General features: G+C 38.9%; 1 protein-coding gene across 7 annotated transcripts in view; it reads left to right on the top strand.

Moving 5' to 3' along the window:
- The first annotated feature begins 12100 nt into the window (after positions 1 to 12100).
- Positions 12101 to 26629, top strand: part of LOC149143963 (serine/threonine-protein kinase D6PK-like) — an 80439-nt gene continuing 65910 nt past the window's right edge. The window contains exons 1-2 of one of the 7 annotated variants that reach the window (XM_089446756.1): positions 12101 to 12374; positions 14082 to 15770. In XM_089446756.1, coding sequence (XP_089302882.1) covers positions 14260 to 15770 — 1511 coding nt within the window. In that variant the 5' untranslated portion in view covers positions 12101 to 12374; positions 14082 to 14259. The other 6 variants (XM_089446755.1, XM_089446758.1, XM_089446757.1 and 3 more) reach the window with 6 other exon arrangements.

Genomic DNA, 26629 nt, shown 5'->3' with positions numbered 1-26629 from the left:
ACACAACAAGATTTAAAACACAACATTGAACCTATCCACAAAAGACAAAATTCTCCTTCAATGATACATCGAAAAGACAATGACACTTAAAACAATATAAATATAATAACAACATGGAGAAAGAAAAAGCAAGGGCACATATTATGCTTATACAAAAAAAAATATATCTGAAGAAGGGGTGATTATATTCCCAAGGAGAGAAATTAGGGTCTTTGAATACAAAGGACCTAGGTGGAAATAGAATCATGCTCAATGATGCATATATATGTTAACTCTTATTCTATCTTAGAAAATGTTGAAAGCTTGCGGAAGGAGAAGATGCAAAGCTACCTTGACTCAAACACTAGATATAGATCATGAGCATGATAAGTGATACACAAAAGTTGTGTCCTTCTAGTCCTTTCGTATTAGGGAAAGGTCCTCTTAATGCTCTAACGCTCGCACTAGATATGGATCAAACTATCTCATGACATTTTGAACCCAACCCATGTATTGTTTTTATACAAATATCAAAGGATGTGTAATCACAAACCTATTTTGTCCTATGAATCTATAAGATCAACACAAAGTTAACTCAAGCACTAAATATGGAAACTATTTATAAATTGGAATATGATAAATGAGTAATTCATGAAGCTATTGCATTAGAGACAAGTGTCTTACTTGCTTGAGAGGGAGATTTAAACTCACTTACCTACTTAAGAAGAGGAACCCGAATTGACTCACTCTCTACTTATTAGCATTTCACAAATGAAGGCTCTCCTCCTTATTGCTTATATATTGAAACAATCAACATTGTTTGATAAGTGCACAATCTTTGCCGAGAACATTATGTATAACCTTACCCTCCAATTCACACTCGACAAGTGATAGACAAACAAAGCATAGTGATCTCACAAGCATAACACATTATGAGCCTTTCCCTTACAATAGTTGTTATGCAAAAAATTACAGGCTTAAATGAGGTGTTTTAGTAGGAATCATGGAGAGTTAGTGTACTCTTTCTCCTTTTCATTATTAATACTTGATTTAGTATTCTTTATAGCCATCTCTTATGTGGCTTCTTAGAAAGGGCAACACATATTGGTTGCTTTTGTGGGTAAGTTTAATATACTATATAAAATAGCCCCCCCTATAATGTTTGTGTAAGGTAGGTTCGATGCCTTACATATGTAATGAAAATGATAGCCCCTACCTCAACAAGTTAGAAACCGTTTTTCATAGCCAACTGACATAGGAAAGAGAGAAAGATTACCCTCTAATAAGACACATATCACATGATAGTCATTAGTACCAAATGTCTTAACCTATGGATGTTGGCCAAGGAAATAAACCATTTGTATCAAATATGTTTACCTCTCATCAATAGCAGGGCCTTACTTGACTATAAAAACCCTAACCATAACATCTCTACCCAATAGCCACCACATACCAACAAATAATTCATGCATGTATGTATGTGAAGGAAGGATCGATCCTTAACAAGTTAGTAAGTAAGTGAGTAAGCTTTACTAGTTTAATAGGATTCCTTACAACTACCTTGGCTATGAATTAAATGCACCCTAATATCACATCTCCATGCTACTAGTGCAACACATGAACATGATTGAGAGTCTCATGTGTAAGGGCCTATTTGCTATAGTCAAATTAGGAAGTCCCTTCCAACATCATCGAGGGCCCTCAAATATAGGATACAATAGGTTTTTTTGTTGTTGTTGTTGTTGTTTTGTTTTGTTTGTGTGCGACACACAAAGGCCATTATTCCAACTTTTCTTAGTGACAATCAAGCCAACACAGGTAGAAGCATTGACTTGATGCTTCAAACATAGATACTATTCAATATCAAGCCTTTGAAAAGAAAATTCCAACCGATGTTTTTGCACTACACACTCCATGTAGGAATAAAATAACAGGCAAGAAAGTGAGCGAAGATAGAGCTTTAAATGAACTTATTGTTTCTTGTAGATTCATATGTATATCATTCATATACCAAGGAGTTAAGAAAACTTTTTTTACTCCTTTTTTTGTGACATCCACACTTGAATTAAACTATTTGAAATGATAGATGTAGGTATATTGCCAAACACCACAATTTCAAGTTTTCCTTAAGGACCCATATTTAGATGTAAAAGATATAAAGTTTCAATAACCAAATTGTGTTGGAAATAATACTGAGAGGGGGGGGTGAATCAGTATTATCAGAACTATAAAACTTTTTCAATGCTCAGAAACATATACGCTACTTTCGTTAAGTGAACCAGCGTGTACACGCAACTGTGAATAAAGAAAACAGCGTATAACTAGAAATCTTATAATTCAGTCAGTTTATCTTCAGTTAAGTGCATGAGGACATTATTCACCATATTAAGAGTAAACAGATGCAGTAGAACAGATCACACAGAACCACACATATGAACACCAAGATATAAGGTGGAAACCCAATGTGGGTGAAAACCACCTGCTGCAAGTCGTCTCTATCTTTAATATGGAACTTCAGTTTACAATCCTTTTGTACTGGTGCAGCCTTATACCAGTACGCAGGCTACAACCTGCAGAAGGCTACAACCTTCTCTCGTTCTCCAAACTTTCTTGGAAGGGAGCTCCAACCCCCTTTGCTCTTGTACTAGCCAAGATACTAGTACGTAGGTGCTGGCCTACAATCTTCTTTCTTTCAGGTACCACCTTTCATACATTTTCAGACTGGATATTCCTGAAGCACAACGTTACAATCTGAAGACCACAATTCATTCAACTTTCACAACAAATCATTGAAGCACAAAACATCCAATACTAGCATCATCAATCACTGAACCACTGAAACCCTGTCAAACACCAGTTACCAGAACACAGAGCAGACTACAGAACTCTGCAATAACAGTCAGACCCAACTGTAACTCAAAAATCAAGCTCCAAAATATATACGCTACTTCAATGAGAGAAACCCGCGTATACACGCGCTTTTACCGAAGCCAACCTGCGTACAGATCTAAAAATAAATTCTATCAACTTGCAGCTGTACCAGACATCAGTTAGACCCAGAACATAACACTGCGTCAGTATGCAGATCTAGAAATACGCATAATCAACCATATCATAATAGTGCATTTCAAATCATTAGATCCCGATCTATCCTTTAGATCTAGTCTTTCATCAACCGAAGTGATCTCTCCTTAGCTTAGATCAAGCAACCCAGAACCTGCATACCAGATCTCTTTCTTCTTCAGATGTTCAAGCCTTTTCTTGATGATTTGCCTAATGATCTTCTCCTCCTTATATAGCCTTAGGCCTAGCTCAATACCAAGAGCCAAAACCATAGAAATCCAAAACCATCAACTTCAAAACTAGAGATCTACACGTCTGTCGAGGTACTTTGGTCCAAAGACATGGGCACAAGTACCGAGGACTAACTACCATGGACCAAAAGGAAACTTCCGAAATATACGCCCTTTTCTGTTCATGCATCTGCGTGTATACGCGCCTTCGTATATAGCTCTCCTGCGTATACGCGACTTAGCATGCATATCACCAGCGTGTATACGCAACTTGGACTTGATTAACCGGCGTATATTAGATTTCTCTTTATTCTGTAGTCTGAACAGAGATCTGTCATCAAAGAGAGTTGCCATCAAGGACAACACCTGTATCAAAGCACCACACCTGTGCCAAAATGCCAACAATCTCCCCCTTTGGACTTGATGGCAACCTCAAGATCCTTAGAATCATTCTCCCCCTTTGTCATCAAGGGCAAAGGGCTATGCTCCCCCTGAGTACATGCTGATACCTCTGCTTGGCTGTGCTGAATCATGCTCCCCCTGACTGTAGGCCAGATCTGTAAAAGATGTTCTTCAACAAGAACCAAGACTTCTACACCATAAGGAACCTTCCTATCACCAAAAGACTCAATACATACATCCATACTCCCTACCAAGAGGGGACACATCAGAAACAACCAATTATATTACATCAATCATCCCAGGCATAGTGGGGAAACCAACATAGGCCGTTACATGACCTTGACATCATAAAAGAGATATCACAAAAGAGATACATGACATAGAGACAACAGGTCTAGACCAAGACTTATGAAAGTCACCAGCAGCATCTGATAAACATCTTTTAGATCAGCAACCAGGATTTCTTTCTAAGCTCCTTCTCCTGAAACCAATAACCAAAGCATCTAAATGCCAACAATGCTTTATGAGACTTTTAAGCTGCTCCCCCTGAACCTGTGCCTGCTGCACCTTCTGAAATTGTGTCTGAAGGATTCTGACATACCCATCTCAGACCTTTTCAAACCAGAGTTTGCCCTTGCTGCTCAGAACTCCATATACGCGATTTATCCTGTACAAAACAGCGTATGCACGCGGATATAATCTCTGCAACAAGCGTACACCATACACGCGACTTTCCCCGCATAAATCGGCGTGTATACGCGTATATACCTTACGTAACTTGCGTATACCAACTTTTCTGTAGAACAGACAAGCTTCAACAGCAGGATGAAGCATCAACTACTCCCAGCTTTTGTCTGAGATATTCAAAAGTTTCCCTGGGCAGTGGTTTTGTGAGAATATCAGCAACTTGTTCCTTAGAAGGAACATACTCCAACTTGACCTTCTGCTCAAGCACTTGTTCCCGGAGAAAATGGTACTTGATTGGTATGTGCTTGGTCTTTGAGTGCATGACTGGATTCTTTGAAATGCTGATTGCACTAGTATTATCACATAAGATAGAAACTGGTGGAGTGCAAGTAATTTGAAAGTCCTGCAAGGTCTGCATCATCCAAAGAAGTTGTGTGCAACAAGATGCCGCAGCCACATATTCTGCTTCAGCTGTAGATAAGGCAATCGAACTCTGTTTCTTGCTGAACCAAGATACTAATCTGGAACCCATGAAGAAAGCACCACCACTTGTGCTTTTCCTATCATCCACACTTCCAGCCCAATCTGCATCTGTGTAAGCATGAAGAGTGAGATCTGTATTTCTAGGATACCATAAGCCATAGTTTTGGGTCCCTTGAAGATACTTGAAGATTCTTTTGACTGCCTGAAGATGAGTTTCCTTTGGGTTGGCTTGAAATCTTCCAACAATTCCTACTGCATGTGTAATATCTGGTCGGGTACCTGTCAAATAGAGCAAACTCCCAATCATGGATCTATAAGTGGGTTGGTGAACTGCTGCTGATTCATGATTTGCACTGAGGCTGCATCCTGTAACCATGGGTGTACATACTGGCTTTGACTCTTCCATGCCATACTTCTTCAAGATCTGCTTGAGGTATTTGGTTTGAGACAAGAAGATACCTCCTTCATTTTGTTGAATTTGCAATCCAAGAAAATATGTCAATTCTCCAAGTAGTGACATTTCGAATTCTTTCTGCATAACCGAGGCAAAGTTTTGACTCATAGTCTCTTCATTGCTGCCAAAGATAATATCATCTACATAAACAACAAGAATTAGCAATTTGTTATTTTCAACTTTTATATAGAGATTGCTATCTGCTGATCCTTTTGAAAAGCCTTGTTGGTGAAGATATTTGTCCAACCGATAGTACCAAGCCCTTGGAGCTTGTTTGAGTCCATAGAGAGCCTTTTTTAATCTGCATACAAGGTTTGGATCATTCCCAAGAATGAAACCATCTGGCTGCTCAATATATACTTCTTCTTCTAAGTCTCCATTCAGAAAGGTTGATTTCACATCCATTTGAAATACCTTGAAGTTTTGAAAGCTTGAGAGAGCAAGGAACATTCGGATAGCCTCAAGTCTTGCCACAGGAGCAAAGGTCTCTTCAAAATCTATTCCTTCTTGCTGTGCATACCCTTTACAAACGAGTCTGGCCTTGTTCCTAATTACTTCTCCATTTTCATTCAATTTATTCTTGAAGACCCATTTTGTTCCTATTACATTTTTATCTTTTGGTCTAGGAACTAATTCCCAAGTGTTGTTCTTTTCGATCTGCTCAAGTTCTTCATCCATTGCTTTGACCCAACATTCATCCTTGCATGCCTCTTTCACATTTTGTGGTTCAGTGGAGGAGAGTAATGCCAAATAGCTTGAAGCTTCTGCAAGTGTCCTTCTTGTTTGTACTCCTGCTTCTTTCTGCCCCACAATCTGAGATTCCGGATGATTCTTTTGAACATATCTGGATGGAGTCTTCTCTTCTATTCTTGTCTGCTCCTCTGGTTCTTCTTGAGGTTCTTCTTCTTCATCATTCCGTCTTTGAGGGTAACCTTCATCTTCTTCAATGTCTTCATGGTGAACTTGCCTAGGAATATATCCCTTCTCATCAACCACTACATCAATGCTGTCAACAATTTTGCCAAGTCTTTTATTGTAGCACTTGTATGCTTTGCTATGTGGAGAATAACCAAGAAGAATGCCCTCATCTGCTCTTGGTTCAAGTTTGCCAAGTTGCTCATCAGTATTTTTAATATAACATTTGCTCCCAAAGATTTTGAAGTGCTTCACCGAAGGAGTCTCACCACTCCAGAGCTCATGAGGTGTTTGAGTGCTGTTTACTCGGACATTTGTTTTGTTAAGAATAATAACCGCAGCATGTGCAGCTTCACCCCAGAAGGTTGCGGGAGTACCTGATTCATCAAGCATAGCACGAGCCATTTGTTGGATTGTTCTGTTCATTCTTTCCGCAACCCCATTTTGCTGAGGAGTTCTAGCTGTAGAGAATTCTCTTCTTATCCCATGTTCTTCACAGAAATCGAAAAATTCGTTTGAGGTAAATTCCCCACCTCTGTCAGATCTGAGGCACTTAATTTTGTGTCCTGATTCATTTTCAACCAAGGCTTTGAAGGTTTTGAATTTTTCGAATGCTTCATCTTTGTGCTTCATGAGCCCTAACCAAACAAATCTGGAGAAATCATCAATGAATAATATCAGATATTCTTCTCCTCGAGGTGTCCTCTTCCTAAATGGACCACATACATCTGTATGGACTAGCTCAAGAGGCATGCTAGTTGATCCTTCCTTCTCTGGAAAGTTAGTTCTGGTTTGCTTTCCAAATTGACAAGATTTGCATATGGTATTGTCTGGAATTTTGATATCTGGAAGACCACGAACTGCCTGATATTTGCATGCTTTCCTTATTTGTGAAAAGCTTAGATGCCCCAACCTCCGATGCCATAGCCAATGTTCATCATTCTTGCTTAAGTAGCATTGTTGTCTTTCCTCAAAGATATATAGATTATTTGGAGTCCTTCTTCCTTTGATCACTGTTTTACTTGTATCAAGATCGCGAACACAACATCCATTTGATCTAAATATTACCTCAGTTCCTTGATCGCACATCTGACTGACACTGAGAAGATTATGCTTCAATCCATCAACATATAAAACATTTCCTGCTTTGACCTCCTCTTTCAACGGAGCAACACCTTTTCCTTTTATGGCTGCAGAGATATCGTTCCCGAAAGAAACTTTCTTCCCCTTTTCTAATGCGGTATATGACTCAAGCTTTTCTTTGTCCCCTGTCATATGCTTCGAACATCCGCTATCAATGTACCATAGACTTTCTTGACCTTCTGCATAAAAGGCTATCCCACATCTTTCTGGTTGTGATTCTTTTATTCTCCATGTTCTAACATTTGAGGTTTGTTCCTTCTGAGTTGTCTTCCGGAATCTGCTCCTGCATTCAGAGTCTTCATGACCAAAGTTATTACAAATAGAGCATTCAACTTCATTTTCAAGAACCGAAAAATTGTTATAAGTCCTTTTCATGGTTCCAGTCATTCTCCCTTGCTTTTGAGCTTCTCTAGTCATGATTGTTTTGTAGGCAACACATTGAGCTGCTTTGTGACCGAAGTTATGGCAAGAAAAGCATTGGCCATTAAAGAAACTTCTGCGATAATCAGATCTATCATCCAACCGATTGTAGCTTCTATTCATTCTTGGAGCAAATTGGGAAGATTTTACCTGTGGCTGATTGTAGCTTCTGTTTGTCCCTGAATTTCTTGATGGTCTTTATTTGTTCTTGAGATAAACTGTCCCTGATTCACTTGATGACTTTTATTTGGCCTTTGCTCGCTTCTCCTTGCTGCATCAAGATAACTTTTAGAGGTAGAGGCTTGAGATGTTTCTCCATTATATCCAAGACCTGTCTTGATCAGAGGAGATCGCTGCACATTGATAATCTCATCCAAGGTTTCAGATCCTTTGACAAACTTAAGATTAATAGCTTTTGTTTTCTCAATTTCTTTTCTGAGACCAACAATTTCACCTTCTAGTTTTTCAAGATGTTTTTCTTTTTCATCAATTTGAAATTGTAGAGTATCAATGATCACACTCTTTTCTTCTATACATCTCTTGAGTCTAGTAATTTCATCATAGAGGTTATTCACATCTACAGCATCCTCATAATCATCATCTTCAAATGCCATTAACAACTTATATTTATTACCTTATTCATCTTCATCACTGTTTGATAAACCATCACTATCTTCATGGGTGTAGTAGCTTTTCTTATTTGCACTTAGTTTCTTGTTCCATCTAGCAAGTTCCTTTCCTTTATCCTTATAAGGACATTTTGCAGCATAATGACCTACTCTTCCACAAGCAAAGCATTTGAAAGGTAGCTTACCTCTGAACCTTCCAGAACCCCTTTGAAGATTTCTGACAAAATTTGATTCTTCTTCCTCTTCTTCTGGAACATGGCTTGCTTCATAGTAATCTTCTTTGCCTGATGCCTTAAAAGCAGCTTCCCTTCTGTCTGATGGACCTCCCTTTCTCATTTCATAAGCAGTTAGAATTCCATGTAGCTGAGACATAGTGAGAACACGAAGATTTTCCTTTTCTTCTATTGCAGATACTTTAGATTCAAACTTGGGGGATAATGATCTTAGAATCTTTTGAACTACTATAGCCTCTTTTATTTCTTCACCCAAATTTTTCATACAATTAACAATCTCATCTACCCGAAGAAAATAATTAGCAACACTTTCATCATTATACATCTTGAGAGTCTCATATTGAATCCTGAGAGTTTGAAGTTTAGCTTGTTTTACCTGTTCATCTCCTTCATAGCTCGTGATCATTTTGTCCCATATCTCTTTTGCTGATTTGAAGTGCATTACCTTCATGAATTCTGTTTGGGATATACTTCCTAATAGAGTACTGACTGCTTTTGCATTTGTTTCATACTTCTTTTTCTCAGCTGGATCTGTAGGAGTAGCTGAAGGAAAAGCATAGCCTGTTTCTACAATGTCCCAAACTTCTGTACCAAGAGATTGAAGATATGCAGTAACTCTTACCTTCCAATAATTGAAGTTTGTCCCATCAAAAATCGGTGGCCTGATTGATGCTTCTCTCTCGTAGTTGCTCATGGTGAACGATCTACCTTCAAGCGATCAAGCTTCTCTGAAGGACCTGCTCTGATACCAATTGTTGGAAATAATACTGAGAGGGGGGGGTGAATCAGTATTATCAGAACTATAAAACTTTTTCAATGCTCAGAAACATATACGCTACTTTCGTTAAGTGAACCAGCGTGTACACGCAACTGTGAATAAAGAAAACAACGTATAACTAGAAATCTTATAATTCAGTCAGTTTATCTTCAGTTAAGTGCATGAGGACATTATTCACCATATTAAGAGTAAACAGATGCAGTAGAACAGATCACACAGAACCACACATATGAACACCAAGATATAAGGTGGAAACCCAATGTGGGTGAAAACCACCTGCTGCAAGTCGTCTCTATCTTTAATATGAAACTTCAGTTTACAATCCTTTTGTACTGGTGCAGCCTTATACCAGTACGCAGGCTACAACCTGCAGAAGGCTACAACCTTCTCTCGTTCTCCAAACTTTCTTGGAAGGGAGCTCCAACCCCCTTTGCTCTTGTACTAGCCAAGATACTAGTACGTAGGTGCTGGCCTACAATCTTCTTTCTTTCAGGTACCACCTTTCATACATTTTCAGACTGGATATTCCTGAAGCACAACGTTACAATCTGAAGACCACAATTCATTCAACTTTCACAACAAATCATTGAAGCACAAAACATCCAATACTAGCATCATCAATCACTGAACCACTGAAACCCTGTCAAACACCAGTTACCAGAACACAGAGCAGACTACAGAACTCTGCAATAACAGTCAGACCCAACTGTAACTCAAAAATCAAGCTCCAAAATATATACGCTACTTCAATGAGAGAAACCCGCGTATACACGCGCTTTTACCGAAGCCAACCTGCGTACAGATCTAAAAATAAATTCTATCAACTTGCAGCTGTACCAGACATCAGTTAGACCCAGAACATAACATTGCGTCAGTATGCAGATCTAGAAATACGCATAATCAACCATATCATAATAGTGCATTTCAAATCATTAGATCCCGATCTATCCTTTAGATCTAGTCTTTCATCAACCGAAGTGATCTCTCCTTAGCTTAGATCAAGCAACCCAGAACCTGCATACCAGATCTCTTTCTTCTTCAGATGTTCAAGCCTTTTCTTGATGATTTGCCTAATGATCTTCTCCTCCTTATATAGCCTTAGGCCTAGCTCAATACCAAGAGCCAAAACCATAGAAATCCAAAACCATCAACTTCAAAACTAGAGATCTACACGTCTGTCGAGGTACTTTGGTCCAAAGACATGGGCACAAGTACCGAGGACTAACTACCATGGACCAAAAGGAAACTTCCCGAAATATACGCCCTTTTCTGTTCATGCATCTGCGTGTATACGCGCCTTCGTATATAGCTCTCCTGCGTATACGCGACTTAGCATGCATATCACCAGCGTGTATACGCAACTTGGACTTGATTAACCGGCGTATATTAGATTTCTCTTTATTCTGTAGTCTGAACAGAGATCTGTCATCAAAGAGAGTTGCCATCAAGGACAACACCTGTATCAAAGCGCCACACCTGTGCCAAAATGCCAACAAATTGTGCTTTGCATCATGGCAATTTCGTGCACATGAAACAAATATTAATAATGTAGGTACCTTGCAAAGAACCTTGGTTTGGTGTTTTTGTTAAAGATTTACATCCACAAGTAAAACATATTGAGTTCCAATCTTCAAGCAATGCAATCAAGCAATGTTGTTGCATTGCAACATCCTCAAGCACATGATTAAAAGATTAATGGAATGAATCCTTGTTAAACACCTTTATCCGATGTTTTGCTTAAGGATCCATATTAATATGTAAAAGATTTTTAGTTCCTACCTCCAAATGTTGTTGCTGCATTGCAACAACTCCATGCACATGAATAATGATTAATAGTGTGGGTACCTTGCTAAACTCCCCAATTTGATGTTTTACTTAAGGACTAATATCCACAAGAAAAAAACTTGAGTTTTTATCCCAAATCATGTGTGAACTCCAAGCACATAAACAAAAAATTAATTAAAAACACTTTACCTATAAACACCAATCAATTATCCATATCCACTTGTAAAAAGTATTTTCCAACCTCCCAACAATATTTATTAACAACAACAACTCAATACACACAAATAAAAAATCTATTATATGAATGCCTTGTAAAACACTCAAGCTTAATTAATGTTTTGGTCAAAGATAGATATCCACATATAAATGCTCTTAAATTTGAGCTTTCTAATAATGAATACCTTGTCAAACACCCAAAGTTTGATCTTTTGACCATGCACTCATATACACTTAAAATATCTAAAATTTCATCCCAAACAATATCAAGTGCATTGCAACAATTTTATATAAAATGAGAATTAACACGTGGATATTTGGACAAAGAGTCCAGGTTCACAGCTGAAATGTTTGTAATATAAAATAATTAAAACACAACATTGAATCTATCCACAAAAGACCAAATTCAGCTTCAACGACGCGCCAAAAGAGAATACATTTAAAAATAACACAATATAGATATGATAACAACATGGAGAAAGCAAAAGCAGGAGCGCAGATTATGCTTATACAAGACAATAATAACTGAAGAGGGGATGGTTAGATTCCCAAGGAGAGAATTTAGGGTCTTTGGATACAAAAGACCTATGTGGAAGTGGAAGAATGCCCCTTATGCCTATATATGTCAACTCCCACTCTATTTTAGAAAATGTTGAAAGCCTGCAGAATGAGAAGCAGCAAAGCTTACCCATTATATAAAAACCGCCCAATTCAAAGTTGGGCCCTTCCCTACTTTATCCTTTGTGGAAAAAGGAATACAAAGCCCTTTGATGTGATTTGTGCTATCGTGGTGGCATACATTGGTCGTACTGAGTGTCGGCTCTTATCATTCAAACCCCTTTTCTCGTTTTTCATTTTCAAATGTCTATGGGGTCACTCTCACCATTGCCAAGCACCCAAGAAGCGGAGGAGGAAGAGGAGGACCAGCGGAAGGATCAGGCCAAATGTTAAAAGCAGGCAGGAGCTTCAGACCCACAAACCCATTTGGTATTTTATTGAATTTTCAATGCTTTTTGACATCACCATTGATAGCTGGATCCATGTGTGAAGCTTTAGCAGTTCAGTATTCTTATATCAGAACACCCATTTTCAACTCTATGATTGGAATTTATTTTCATAGCAGACCCAGGTATGGATTAGAATAATCAATCTCAAACACAATGAATCAGAACACGAGCTTTCGCAGGCCTCTATGCGAGACTGCGTTCACAACTTAAAATAGTGATTGATCAGGGAGCTTCAGCTCAGTTTTGCGAGACAACCAATATTGTATTGATCGCCCTTTTCTGGCTGATTACTTTTATTCATATTCTAAACCATTTAAACTTCTGCGGCTGCTTTTTTCTGTGGGTTGTGTCTGCCTTTTTTTATGGGTTAGAGGGCCATCTACTTCTCCCATCCACATAGTACATCCCCCCAGTTCTGCATTTTTTCTGTAACATTAATGGTTAACAGGAGGGCACATGGTGAGGGTCCGAATATCTCTGCCTACAGAACCATTGTCATTAGGGCCAATAATTCGACTTCATCCAAAAGTTTCCCATCATATCTGTACCTCTTGATTGGGGATAGAGTGAGTAGTTTTATGATGGTCTCGATTCAGTGTATGAAGCAACTTGATTATTGAGTACTGTCTAATATCTATGTTTGTTACAGACTTGCAACACGTAGTTGGATGGCTTCCAGAGCAGTTCGGCTTAGATGGCCAGGGACTTGGGGTGTACCAAGACTAGTGCGAGGTTTAAGAGTCAAAGTGCTTGGAGACATTTGTTAAGTGTGCATATGTATCTGTGATAGAAACCAATGGTTATAGATAGCTGAATTGCGCCTCAATACATTGGCGAGTTAAGGCTGGTTTCTCGATCCACTGGCAAGTTATATCTAGGTTACCCTTTTTTTAACCTCTTGATGACAGGGCAATATCATAGCAATAGAGCTTATGCCTAGTATTGGTCGGTATAGTTCTCATCTAATTATCAGAGCAAGCCTATTCTTGTCTGTTCCTATCAGTTCAAATTACCGCATCTGCGTTTGGCAAGCAAAACATAATTGAAAGTTCTGCTATTGAGGGAATTCGTTCATATTTGGAGCAAAAACTTTCAAACATGTATAACATTCGAATACAATAAGAGAAAAAAGTTCTGTATAGTCTCTTGAGCAACTGGAGAGGATCATGTCTTCAATTGGCAATGTAGCACCCACTTTTAAGATCTTTGTTCCTCATTAGTTTCTTTATCCTTTGAAACACAACATGAGCTATAAGAACGATAGAGCTTTTCTCCAGCAATTTGGTGAATTTATGGAATTCATTTGAGACAGGTAAATGTTAGCCAAAACTAAGAGCAATTTGATGAATTTATGGAATTCATTTGACATAGGTAAATGATAGTTAAAACCAATAACATCTCGTGTTCGAGAGACTTAATAGTTTTGGGCATAGGCTATATTGGACTTGTCAACAAGGGAAATTAAGGATGGCAAACAAGTAGAAGATTAATATTCTCTTGTTTAGAACTTGGGTTATGTGTTGAGTTGCTGTTGTTTCTGACCTGTTTTTATTGCACCACTTACATTCAAACTGTAAAGATTGTATTAAAAATGGAATTTTTGTATATGATATTTTCACAGGAGCATTGACTATTTCATCACTGTTGCATGGCATAGATATACAATATTTTGTATCAACCATGACAAATTCACTGGGAGCGATATATTTTTTGGATGGGGCCAAATAAAAACAGTGAAGGAGATTTATGAATAGCCAGTGTTATGATCACACGAGTCAAAGTACACCTCATGGATGCTTTTAGCTACGTAGACTGAAAATAGTACATCTAATCTGATGGCGAAATCAGAGACATCAGAAGGAAGTTTGAAATGCTTATCAGAGGGAGGTAGCTCAAAAATGTCATCAGGGGCAGAGATTTCTCAAGCAGCAGAAGAAGATAGCTCTGAAAAATCACCTTTTCAAAAAGCTTCTAGAGCAGACGGAGGTGTTTTGAATAAACAAATTAATGGAGCAGCTAATTTGGTGACATATAATACACCTTTCCTGGCAAAAGACTTACAGGCAGCAAGTGCAATTCATGAAGTTGAAGCAACTTCTATGAAACATTCATCAAGGGAAGCAGGCATTTCTCAGTCATTAAGAGCAGGTGCAGCAGGGAAATCTACCTTGAAAAAACCATTGAGGGTTGGTATTTCACGCGCACCTGAAGCTGGCACATCAGGAACAGTCACATTGAAACAAGCTTTACGAGGGTTGACCCTTGCTCAGGCTTCAGAATTAGCTTCTTTGAAACGTCATTCAAGACCACCAGGCAGTTCTCAGTTATCAGATGCAGGCGCTATAAAACAACTATACAGAGCTGTAGTCATTCCTGAGATATCAGAACCGAGCACTTCTAAAAACATATCCCGGGCATGGGGCACTTGCCAGGAGTTAGAAGGTGGCAGTCTAAAGCCATCACTGAGAGGTAGCAGTCATTTTGAAATGTCAGAAGCATGTCTGTTGAAGCTATCATCTGTATTTGGTACATCCCTAACTTCTGTAGCGAGTACATCAAAGACAAAAGGTGATAATTCTCAATCTGGGGAAGCTAGACCAGTGAGCTCATCAGAAGCTGGCACTAGCCAAAAGAATGAAGTGACACATGAACGTGGCAATGAAGATACAGGTGATGCTTCCTTGCCAGCCAGTGTTAGTCTTAGCTCTCAGAGCAGTGTCAACAACACTGATTTTGTCATTGAGGCAATTGGTAGTGAAAATTGTAATGGTGCTAAAATTAGCACGGGCAACAGCAGTGAGGGTAAATTTAGTGTAGTAAAGACTATGCAAGGTTTAAAAGCCAGTGACAGGGCCGATTATGTTGAAATTTCGAAGAGTAGTGCAAGCAGGGGTAGCAATAGCAGTGGGGTGAGTGATGAGAGCACTTGCAGTAGTTTAAGCAGCAGTGGCAACAGACCTCATATGTCAAATGATTCAAGGTGGGAAGCTATTCGTGCTGTTCGAAAGAGGGATGGATGTTTGGGGTTGAACCATTTCAGGTTGGTGAAGCGGTTAGGCTGTGGCGACATAGGCAGTGTGTACCTCACAGAATTGGATCGTACAAAGTGTTATTTTGCCATGAAGGTGATGGAAAATGGGCCTTCAGTGAGCCGGAAAAAGATGCTCAGAGCCCAGACTGAAAGAGAAATACTTCAGATGCTGGATCATCCATTTCTTCCCACATTATACACTCACTTTGAAACTGACAAGTTCTCATGTTTAGTTATGGAGTATTGCCCAGGAGGAGATCTCCACATACTCCGACAGCGGCAGCCAGGCAGAAACTTCTCAGAACAAGCAGCACGGTATGTGATTTCACTCTTGTGTAATTCAGCAAATTTCTTGTTTTATGTTTCTATTCTTATTGTGGCAGAGAATCATTATTACCGGACTTGACTCAGTGAAAAATGCGCTGAGACAAAAGAGTCATTTTTGATTTGACTCAGGGAAAACTCTTCCAAAACTTGTCAAGTACTAAAAGACAAAACCCAGGAATATATCAATTTTGGCTCTTTTCTGGGCTTATATGAGTTAACCAAGTGAGTTTTTGTGTGGGCTGTGGATCAAGCCTATTGAACCAAGTCAATGACCCATAAGTACTTGTGAGTCAGTGAACATGCTGATGAGTTGCAATGACCCATTTTACTGGCGGGTTGGGTCAAATCTGCAGCTAATGGGCTTGATCCAGGAGTCTTGTTAATATTATGCTGACAACTTCGGTCATCTAAGTTCAATTTTGTGACCAATCTAAGTTCAATTTTGTGACCAACATAGCTGAAATGGTTGCAGTATGGCCTCCTCAATTGGAGCTCCAAATTTTTTCAGAAAGATATTGTATTCCTTCAAGCGGCAAAACAACCAATTCTTGAATCCAGTGTAGCTTCTTCGACCAACCAACATTGGCCACTAGAATCCTATGGGAAGTCTGAACCTTTTTTTTACCAGAATGGATACTTTTTATATTCATGATCTGGGTTTACATGGCCAGAACCGCTTTTACAAAAATTCAGCAAAACTGGCAGCAGTTTGAGCATCTATCTCCAGGTCCCAATACATCCATATTACTAATTTCGTCCTTCTACGCGCCTTAACTACTATTACAAAACACTGATAATTCCCACAAACTCTAAAAAAAGACCTAAAATAAACAGAAAGCGACATAGCATAAGGCAAGCATTAATCCAGACTGGACTTCCCCGCTTCCTCGCATTTCTTCTTTTCCTGATCCCTCGGCCCTGCTCCTGAACCTCCTTCTCCTTCCCTAGCTTGCAACTGGGCGACGACCTCTTCCGGCAGCCCTGCAATGATTTCTTGTACCTCACTGAAGATGTTGTCACTTATCAGCTCTGAGTTGGAGGTCAGCAGATCAGTCTCCATTTTCACAATCCTTTTTTCCAACGATGCTTCCATGCTTTCAAACTTTGCATTGATGCGATCTGCGTTCGCAGCCCGGTCTTTCTCCAGAAGCTCTACTCGATGAGTGATAAGATCCAACCTACCCATAAGTAGCTTGAACAGAAACTCAGCGGCCCTTTTCCACTGGGCCAAGTCCTTCTCAGGAAGTTTCCCAGACTGCGGCTTCCTTGACTCCATCCCTATATCTTCCCAACCCACACTGCTATCACACCGGCGCTCTCCACTTACCACAGCGTATGGAACTGGAGGGGACTGCGTCCACTTATAAACACCCGTTTCTTCCTTCTCCTCATTCACCTCTGCTCGTGCCATGATCGCCTGAAGATCCTCGATCTGCAGGCCCATTAAATAAGCCTGTTGTCCGATGGATCTTCTGAACCACCCTTGCAGCCAATTCACCGATGATCGAGATGCTGGCCATCGTTTCACCATTAAATCGCCTGTGCAATATACAGTCCAAATTCCTTCCTGAAATGATGGGTTCGCTGCACTCTTCATGAACTTAAATGTTACCTTATACATGCAGGCTGGGGGGATGATCTTGGGATCCGCAGGAGCACCATGCATTGAAAACTTATACTCCTTGACCCAACTGTCCTGCCTACCTGCCACAGGATCACACATCATCCTGCCCTCAGCATGCTCGAGGGAAGCATTTATTTCTCTGTCTGACATTCTCTTAAGGAATTGGGATGTGGCCTATTGCCCTCCCACCTGTCTCACACTCCCCATCGCCCAAAGACACCCCATGATTCGCCAATTAACAACATTGAGATGGCACAGGATATGGAGCAATTCGTGTTTTTCAAATTTTTTCAATTGATGTTCTATTCTTGAAACAAGGGAAGATTTTGGATCCCTTTTTTGGCATTAATGGGAGAAAACATCCTTATATCTAATAGGGAATCTCTCACCACTTTGATTTTCTTTATCCCTAGAGAGAGAGCTAAATCCAATCCTTTCCACAACGCTAACAATTCTGCTTTATTGTTTGTTGCTACTCCTAAACCCCATGCATATTTTATTTCGACTTGTTCGTCGGGGCAACAAAAATAAGTCTGAACCTTTTTTTAAGCCAATAATACTTGAAATTTATTGTGCAACTATTCATCCTACTAAAATGGCAGTTCTGTTTTGGTTACAATCAGCCTTATTGTCATCCTTGCCTTTTGTTGCTAGTCACTTGGAAAAGCTATGGTGGGTAGCTATTTAAGTTTGTTTTGTGTCTATTTATGAATTTTTGGGGATTCTATTAGATCCTAATAGCTTTAAAATTGAGCAGGCTGATTTAAGCTCTGATCAATGTTGCTAACTTCTTATATGCAGTGACATACAGGAAAAGCTTGGATATATAAAAAGTTCCAATATTGGATAATAATTCATACAGTTATCTCCATATGATGATAAATATCCTTCTGCCAATATTTATTTAAAATTTTAAGTCTAGCTGAGAACCCATAAAGGATTCTTCATGCTGAATATCCATGGGGGAGTCCACATATCTATTCATGTATGACCCTTGGAAGGATCTCTGAAGCCCTATTCATTCTATTCACGAAATCTTGTGGGATTATTTAAATTGCCCATATTGAGCTGTCAAAGCTTCACAAAATTGTTTTGCTGAAGTTGTCAAAGAAACTCTCAGTAATTATTAATGTACAATATGTATAGTGTCTATAGCTCTCAGAAACTGGATTGCTGTTTTTTGGACCTTGCCGCTCTTGTTTGTTAACATACGATCACATTAGAATGACTGGATAAAATTAATTTCCTTGGGAAATTTATAATGTTAGGAAGGACATTTAGTGTTGCCCACTTTCAGAAAGAATCGTTGTTTCCTTCACAGGCTACTTCATACAGGCCTAGAAAACTATCTTTAGGTCCGAGATTTTGCACACAACAGATTGTTTTACATGGTGGTATTAATTTTTCTTAATATGAAAAACTACATACTTTTTAGTAAAATAGGTTGGCTATAGGCATGCTGATAAAAGTTCGGGACTATGTTACCACATCCTTATGCTGAATTCAAATGCCACCTTGTAGGATCCCTGAATCCTCACTTGCTCTCTTAGGATCCATTTCCAAAGAGGATCCCATGAAGGAGATGAATCTCATGATAGATCTTGTTATTCATGTTTGAAATTGAGTATACTCCACATAAAAGACTAAATGAAACATAAATGGAAAATTAAAATAACTATTGAAATTTGTTGAAATTCTGATGTTCTATGCTGTAACAATTACTTATTACAAAACTTCTTTTTGTTGCAATATCAGTTAAGCAATTGTAGACATAAACCAAATGCACAATAGAAGACAACCAATAACAAAATGAGACATAGAGAATTTAGGTCCAATGACCAGGGCAAAACCCACAAAGGGAAAATCCAACCAGATTCTTCTTCTATTAGATATCAATTCTACAGCAGGGATACAAAGTACAATGAGAGATCAAGAGACCCAAATCTGAACCAGCAACAACAAATGCAAACAATGAATCAACCTTCTTTTAACTGAATCAACATTGAAACACTAAATCAACCTTGGCTCACCAAGTCCTGCTCTTTTCTTCAAGTCTCTCTCTCACAATCTTCTTCAAGTCTCTCCAACTCTCTCTCTCTCAAGTTCGAGTTTCTCTTTCACAACGCACAAATAGTAAGGTGAGGTGACACACACACACACACACACACACACACACACATATAGGAGGTGCAATGAATTCAAGCCACAAAGGAGGTACAACTTGCATGCCATGAGGTAGGTGCAACACATGCCTTTTTGGGTAGAGTAACTTATGCCATTAAGGAGAGGTAACAAATGCCTTAGAGAATTGTAACTTATGCCATTAAGGAGAGGCAACACATGCGTTAGAGAATTGTAACTCATGCCATTAAGGAGTGTCATAATTTAGGAGAGAAATGTATGACTTAAATGAGGAGAGTGTAACATATGCATTAATGAGAGTGTAAGAGAACCTTTCATGACATGCCTTTAATGTGTGCGTAAGTGAGAGTGTAATATATCCATTAATAGAGAGAGAGAGAGTAACTTAGTGCTATGAGAGACATCAAGGAGAGAGTTGCGAAGTGATTGAGTGTCATGAAGGAAAGGGGACTTGAATTTCCTTTTGATAATATCATAGTATCATAAAGGATAACAATAATAATAATAACAACAACAATATTGATGATTAAGTTGAAATTGAACTATTAGGATTGATTGATGATAAGTTAAGTGATTTTCCATCAACTATACTTGGTTACCGATTGATGCAGGGTGATTTACTATTTTTGGAAAGTCATACTTGAGATGCTAGACGTGACTTTTTAATTTAGAAAGTCACTTTAGAATTGTCAGAAATGAGTTTTTATTTAAGGGAATTCATCCTTGAGCTGCCAATTTTCAACACTCCCTATTAGCCAGGGAGGAATTTATTTTTACAACAAAGATCTCTACGTTCTCTCCTCATCTTTGCTCTAGAACAATGATATCTCAATCTAATGAAGAAGAATTGTGATAGGGGAGATTCATCTATTACCCTATATCCACTGATCTTCCCACCTTGACACAGACTTGGGGGGGTTACCACTTGTGAACACATGACAAGGATCATGCACAACCAAGTCTCATCTCTGCTTGGGGGGATTACTACTTGTCAATACATGACAAGGATTGCGCACAACCAAGGTTCACTGCAAGAGTCTAGTTGTAGAACACCTGCATCCACAAACTTTGTCGACACATGACAATAACCAAGTCTCATCTTTGCTTGGGGGGATTACCACTTGTCAACACATGACAAGGATTGCACACAACCAAGCTTCACCACACCCATTGGCCAGATGGGTGGCAATCCCAACAAGCCTAGCTTGTGGGTAGGATGCATACTAGGGTATACTCTTGGCAAGCCCTAGACTTGATGGTAGGGGGGGTTACCACTTGTAAACACATGACAAGGGTTGCGCACAACTTACAATTAAGAGTTCCCTCAACCCTAGGAGCTTTCCTCGCTCCATTCCCAACCTGTGAGCTCAGACAAGAGGGAAGAGCATAGCTCAATGTTCTTGATCATCCATGACCGCTCCTTTTAGGAAGGGTCACATCCGTCACTCCAAGCTGCTCTCTGAATACCAACAACTTCCCTTTCGACAAAGGCTTGGTAAGTATGCCAATATCTGATCATCATTTGCAATATGATGGAGTCTAACTGCTCGTTTTTGCACCATATCCTAGATATAGTGATATCTAATCTCAATGTGCTTGGAGTTGTCACGGAACACGAGATTTTTTGCAAGTTGAATCCCACTCCTATTGTCACAGTATATTACTGTCGTATTTGGTACATGCTAAAACAAACTCTCCAAAGAGCTTCCTCAACCATATTGCCTCACAACTAGCCATGCTAGAAGCAATGTGCTCGGCTTCAACAGTGCTAAGGGTCACAGACTTTGTTTTCTGCTCATCCAATATATCATGGTAGATCCCAAACTGAAGCAACATCCATATGTGCTCTTTCTGTCAACAGAGTTACTAGCGCAATCATCATCAAAGTATCCATGTAGTCTCACATCTTCGACAATATATATCCATCCAAGATTAATGGTCACATGTAGGTATCTCAACACATGCTTTGCAACAATCCAATGTGCATGTGATGGTTTATTCATATATTGGCTCAGAGTATTGATCGCAAAACATATATTCGGGTGAGCGTTCACTAAGAACATCAGTGCCCTAAATAGTTGTCGATACTCATAAGGATTTGCCAAATTAGGTCTCGCAACTTCACATAATTTATTGAAATTCATTTCCGTTAGTGTATTCATGGACTTACATTCTGTCATACCAAATCTTTCCAGTAGCTTGACAACATATTTTCCTTGATAAAGGAAAATCTCACCAGGTCTCTGCCATACCAGTAGGCCCAGAAAGTAGTGCATCAAATGAAGATCTGGCATTTCAAACTCAGAAGCTAACTCCTCCTTACATTGAAGGATAAGAGGTTCTCCACTTGTCAAGAACAAGTTGTCAACATATAATACCAAAATCAAAGGCATACCTTGGACTGTTTTGAAGTAGAGATTTGGATCAACATTGCTTTTGGTAAAACCAAGCTTCATCAAGAAGCTATCAATGTGAGCATACCAAGCTCTTGGGGCTTGCTTCAATCCATAGAGAGATTTCTTCAATCTACACACGAGTTTTCTTGTCATGTTCTTCAAAGCCTTGTGGTTGCTCCACAAATACTTCTTCCTTGAGGAAGCCATGCAAAAAAACAGTTTTCACATCCATTTGGTGAAGTGTCCATCCCTGGCTAGCAGCTAGAGCCACAATAGATCAGATGGTAGTATATTGGGCAACAGGTGCAAAAATATCATCATAGTCTACTCCCTCTTTTTGAGAGAAACCTCTAGCCACAAATCTAGCTTTATATTTTTCAATACTTCCATCCACACCATGTTTAATTTTGTACAACCATTTAGAAGTCACAACAGACTTACCTTTGGGTCTTGGAACTACTTCCCATACATCATTATGTATGATGGACTCATATTCTTCGACCATTGCATCTTTCCATACTTGATCTTTTACTGCTTCTTCAAAAGTGCATGGTTCAGCCTATATAATGTTGCTCACGGCTACAACATATCCCTGGAACAAGCATGATTTATTGCTTTATCTAAAGGTTCCTCTAGGGGTATCATGTCTATCAACATCCTGTAAAGTGCCACGAAGCCATAATGGTCTCTTTCTAGCAAGAGGATCACATGGAGGAGGATCCAAGGGGTCCATGGGTTCATTGGCAAGATTAGGTTCAATCTTAGGATCTTTTTGTATATCTAAGACATTATCCTGTCTTTCAACATTAACATAAGGAGGAGTGTCTCCGGCGTTCCAATAGCTGCATCTTCATCAAATGTTATATACCTGCTAAACTCTATAGTTTTTTGACCAAACACGTATATTCTGTAAGCTTTAGAATTTTCACAATAACCAATGAACGTACCTTTCTTACCTGAGGCTTCTAGCTTGATCCTCTTTTCCTTTGGCACATGAAAGTAGACAGGGTAGCCAGAAATCCTTAAGTGCCCAACCTCGGGCTTTCCACGAGTGAAGACTTTTTCAGGAGTCATGTTGTTTAAAGCTCGGTATGGAGATCTATTTTGGACACAGACAACAGTGTTAGCAGCTTCTCCCCATAGAAATTTTGGTAGCTTTTGATCGTGCAACATAAATTTGACTGCTTCCATGATAGTTCTATTCTTTCTTTCGGCCACACCATTTTGTTTTGGGCTATATGGTATGGTGGTTTCTTTCCTGATTCTAGCTTCTTTGCAGAAGTCATTGAGATCATTTGAAGTGAACTCTCCTCCATTGTCAGATCTGAAGATTTTGATCTGTTTTTTCTTTTCTACCAGAGCCTTGAAGTCTTTGAACATGCCAAATGCTTGACCTTTGTTTTTCAAAAAGAAAATCCATGTCTTGCGAGAAAAATCGTCCACAAAGATTATATAATACAAGTAGCCACCAAGAGAAGTTACAAGCATAGGTCCACATAAATCAGAATGTATAAGGTGAAGTACCTGACTGGTTTTGCTTTTGCTTGAAGGGAATGGTCCCTTTACATGCTTTCCACTTGCACACCCTTGATAAACTCCATCATGATCCACTCTAATCTCAGGCAATCCAGAAACCATCTTTCTCACAAGAGGCAAAGCTTTATACGACAGATGAGTGAACCTTTGGTGCCACAATTCACATTGATAGTAGTAATCATGAATCAATGCACAAATTTGTTGAGAAATCTAGGGCAACTAGATTAGGAGTGATTTCTCTTTACTTTGATAACTGCTTGTGATGTTCTTTACTTCAGCTTGTAGTATTTGTACTTCTTCTTTTGATTATTATAGTGTTTTTATCATCAAACAACTACCAAAACATGAAGATCAATAGAACAAATGGACACAAGATGTAGGCTGCTAGCCAGGGCAAAAACCTCTCCTAGAGAGGAAAACCCACAAGAAATTTTTCTCTTCTTATAGAATCTTCAAATGATGAATTCCAAGGCCTTTTTAGACTCAAGACAGAGACCGTTCCAAGACCAAGTCAACCTTACTTTTTGATGGTCTTTCCTTCATAAAGTCAAACCAAGTCAAACCTTCTTCAATAGCTTCCAGCAACAAATTTTGGCCTTCCAGTAACTGCTGCAACTTTGACTTTCCAGTAATTGCTGCAATTTCGACCTCAAGTAAATGTTGCAACTTCGCATGTGTTAGTGATTAGGGTTGAGCTAGGCTTCCTTACTTCTTCGCTTGGCTTTCTTCTTCCTTTTAGACAAATAGACTATCAAACTTGCTTCTTTGCATCAAATTTTCGACCCTTCGTAGAGATCTGAAAATTTGTTCTTGCAGCGGTAATGAAACCCTAGGTTTCTTTGCACTTGTGAGAGGTAGAGAGAGCAAAAGATCAAAATTTCAGTTTTCTCCTGAGATCTTCTCTTTCTAGTCCTTTGCTTCTCTTTTCCTTTCCTTTTTCTTGCTTGCTTGATCGAACTTGTTGGATGCCACAAATGAGGTCAAGGATATATATATATATATATATATATATACACACTTTCAAGGAGGACGGATTGCCCTAAACATGGCTGACTTCTTCATTGCAGGTCGACTTGGTCTTGGAGGGGTACTTTGACACATTTAACTTAAAATTAATTTCTTTGACTTGTTACAAGATGCCCAATAAGGTCTATTACACATGACAATGACTCCTTTTGACTCTATACAAAGATGACAAAATCCTAGGAGCACACAATGGGTGCTTTGACCTTAAACTAAATTGAATTTGAGCATGAAACCCCATGGTTTATAAATGACAATAATATTTTTCTTTCTTTTTACATCAAATATATAAAATCAATACTACATAGAATATTATGAAGATCGAACCTAGTTACACATTTCAACACTCCCTCTTAACTAGGGAGTTATTCATAATACATTGATGGTACATGGACATTCTCATATTGAATAATTCTCATAAGAAGAGTTGGATTGGTAAGCCGTCTCATAAGCTATCTTTTTAGCTTATATCAATGCATCTCATCATATCAACTAACATTGTCATATAGCAAGGCCTTAACTAACAACTTCATATCTCCACTAGATTAGAGCATAACGCTGGGGAGATAATGATTTATAAACACCTTCATCATTGTCTCTCAAGGCACATATCCCATCCGGATGTTCACAAGGTATGTCCTTTTAGGACCATTCCCCTCTTGGATTTACAGATCCTCATGGAATCTTCTCTTCGACTACTCTTTCCTATTGGATGCCTTATCTCATCCTCAAAGAGTATCAGTTCCCGAGACTACTTCTATCCTCAAGAAGTATCGGTCTCAGATGCTTACCCAATCCTCCATTCTTTCTTCATGATGTGAAGACAAGAATGATGTGTCTATCTCTCCCTCTCAACTAGGGAGGATCTACTCATTCCTTTACATGAAAGGAATTTACCCAAGCTCCCTCTTAATGAGGGATTTGTTTCCAACAACTATCTATTCTTTCGTGGAGATTATGGTACTATTAGTTGCTTGTAGGGTTCCTCTCTCTGTATAATCATGTCATGAATAAACTTCAACTTCTACATCATGGAGCCATTTTCTTCCATAACTTCTTCGTAGGGCTTCGACCATCTTCTACATCACTTTCCCTTTTTCTTTTCAACAAAACATAGTTTTGAACCAAGTATGTCATCCTCTTCTTCCATAACTTCTTCGTAGGGCTTTGACCATCTTCTACATCACTTTCCCTTTTTCTTTTCAACGAAACATAGTGTTGAACCAAGTATGTCATCCTTCTTTTCATCGGAAAGTGACCTTCTTTGTCATCATCTGGCTTTCCTTCATACTGCTACCTCTTCCAAGTCATGTTCCTGTCATAATCATCCATCCAAATTTATGTATACTAGTTGTATGTGATTTTTTATTACCTTTTGCCGGTAGCCCTGCTTCGATCCAACTAGATGCTTTCTTTCAAAAATCAAAAGTGAACATCAAACTAGAATTACCTCTTTATGATGGCCTTTTGTCAAATTCTCTACTTTTGCAACATCGACATCCTTTTCTATACGAATCCATCTCCAAGGCTTCCCTTACCGAGGTTCTCCTTCGTCTTCATACTTATTAGGGTCTTCGTAATTTCTTCATGGAGATGTCATAACCATTCCTTCTTTACATTAGATGTTGATTATCCATATCTAAATAGCTATAGATGCATCTTACAAATTTTCTTTTCAACTTCTTCACATGCTGCTTCCACAGGTTTCTTATACATAACTCCTTTAAAGGAACAATTATTGCCCACTACCTCATATTCTTCATGAGGTCATATAATGTTGATTCTATCATTATGTAGAAGAATTTAAGGCATAGTGCATCAACCATAAGGGAGTCCTTTTCTGCAAACATGCTCATGAGATAGAGCATTCTAACCATTCTAATCTACAATCAAGTGATGAAATGACTTTATCTATCTATTAAAAATTACCAAATGCATACCTCTTCCTTCACGTGGCCATCTAGACTTCCTTTAGTAGCTTCCTTTCCCTTGCTTGAAGATGGAAAAATACTTCAACTAAATTATCACGCTGCACATTTCTGTCATCACACCTTCATCCTTCCAAACCGTGGATCACACACTAGGTGGAATGTAGACTATCTATGTAACACTTGTTTCTTTAAGTA

Source organism: Pinus tabuliformis, chromosome X, assembly GCF_031772625.1.
Source record: "Pinus tabuliformis cultivar Carrire ecotype Pingquan chromosome X, CPIR1, whole genome shotgun sequence".
Lineage (NCBI taxonomy): Eukaryota > Viridiplantae > Streptophyta > Pinopsida > Pinales > Pinaceae > Pinus > Pinus tabuliformis.
The sequence above is the reverse complement of the archived record's forward strand: the minus strand, read 5'-3'. Positions and strand labels throughout refer to the sequence as shown.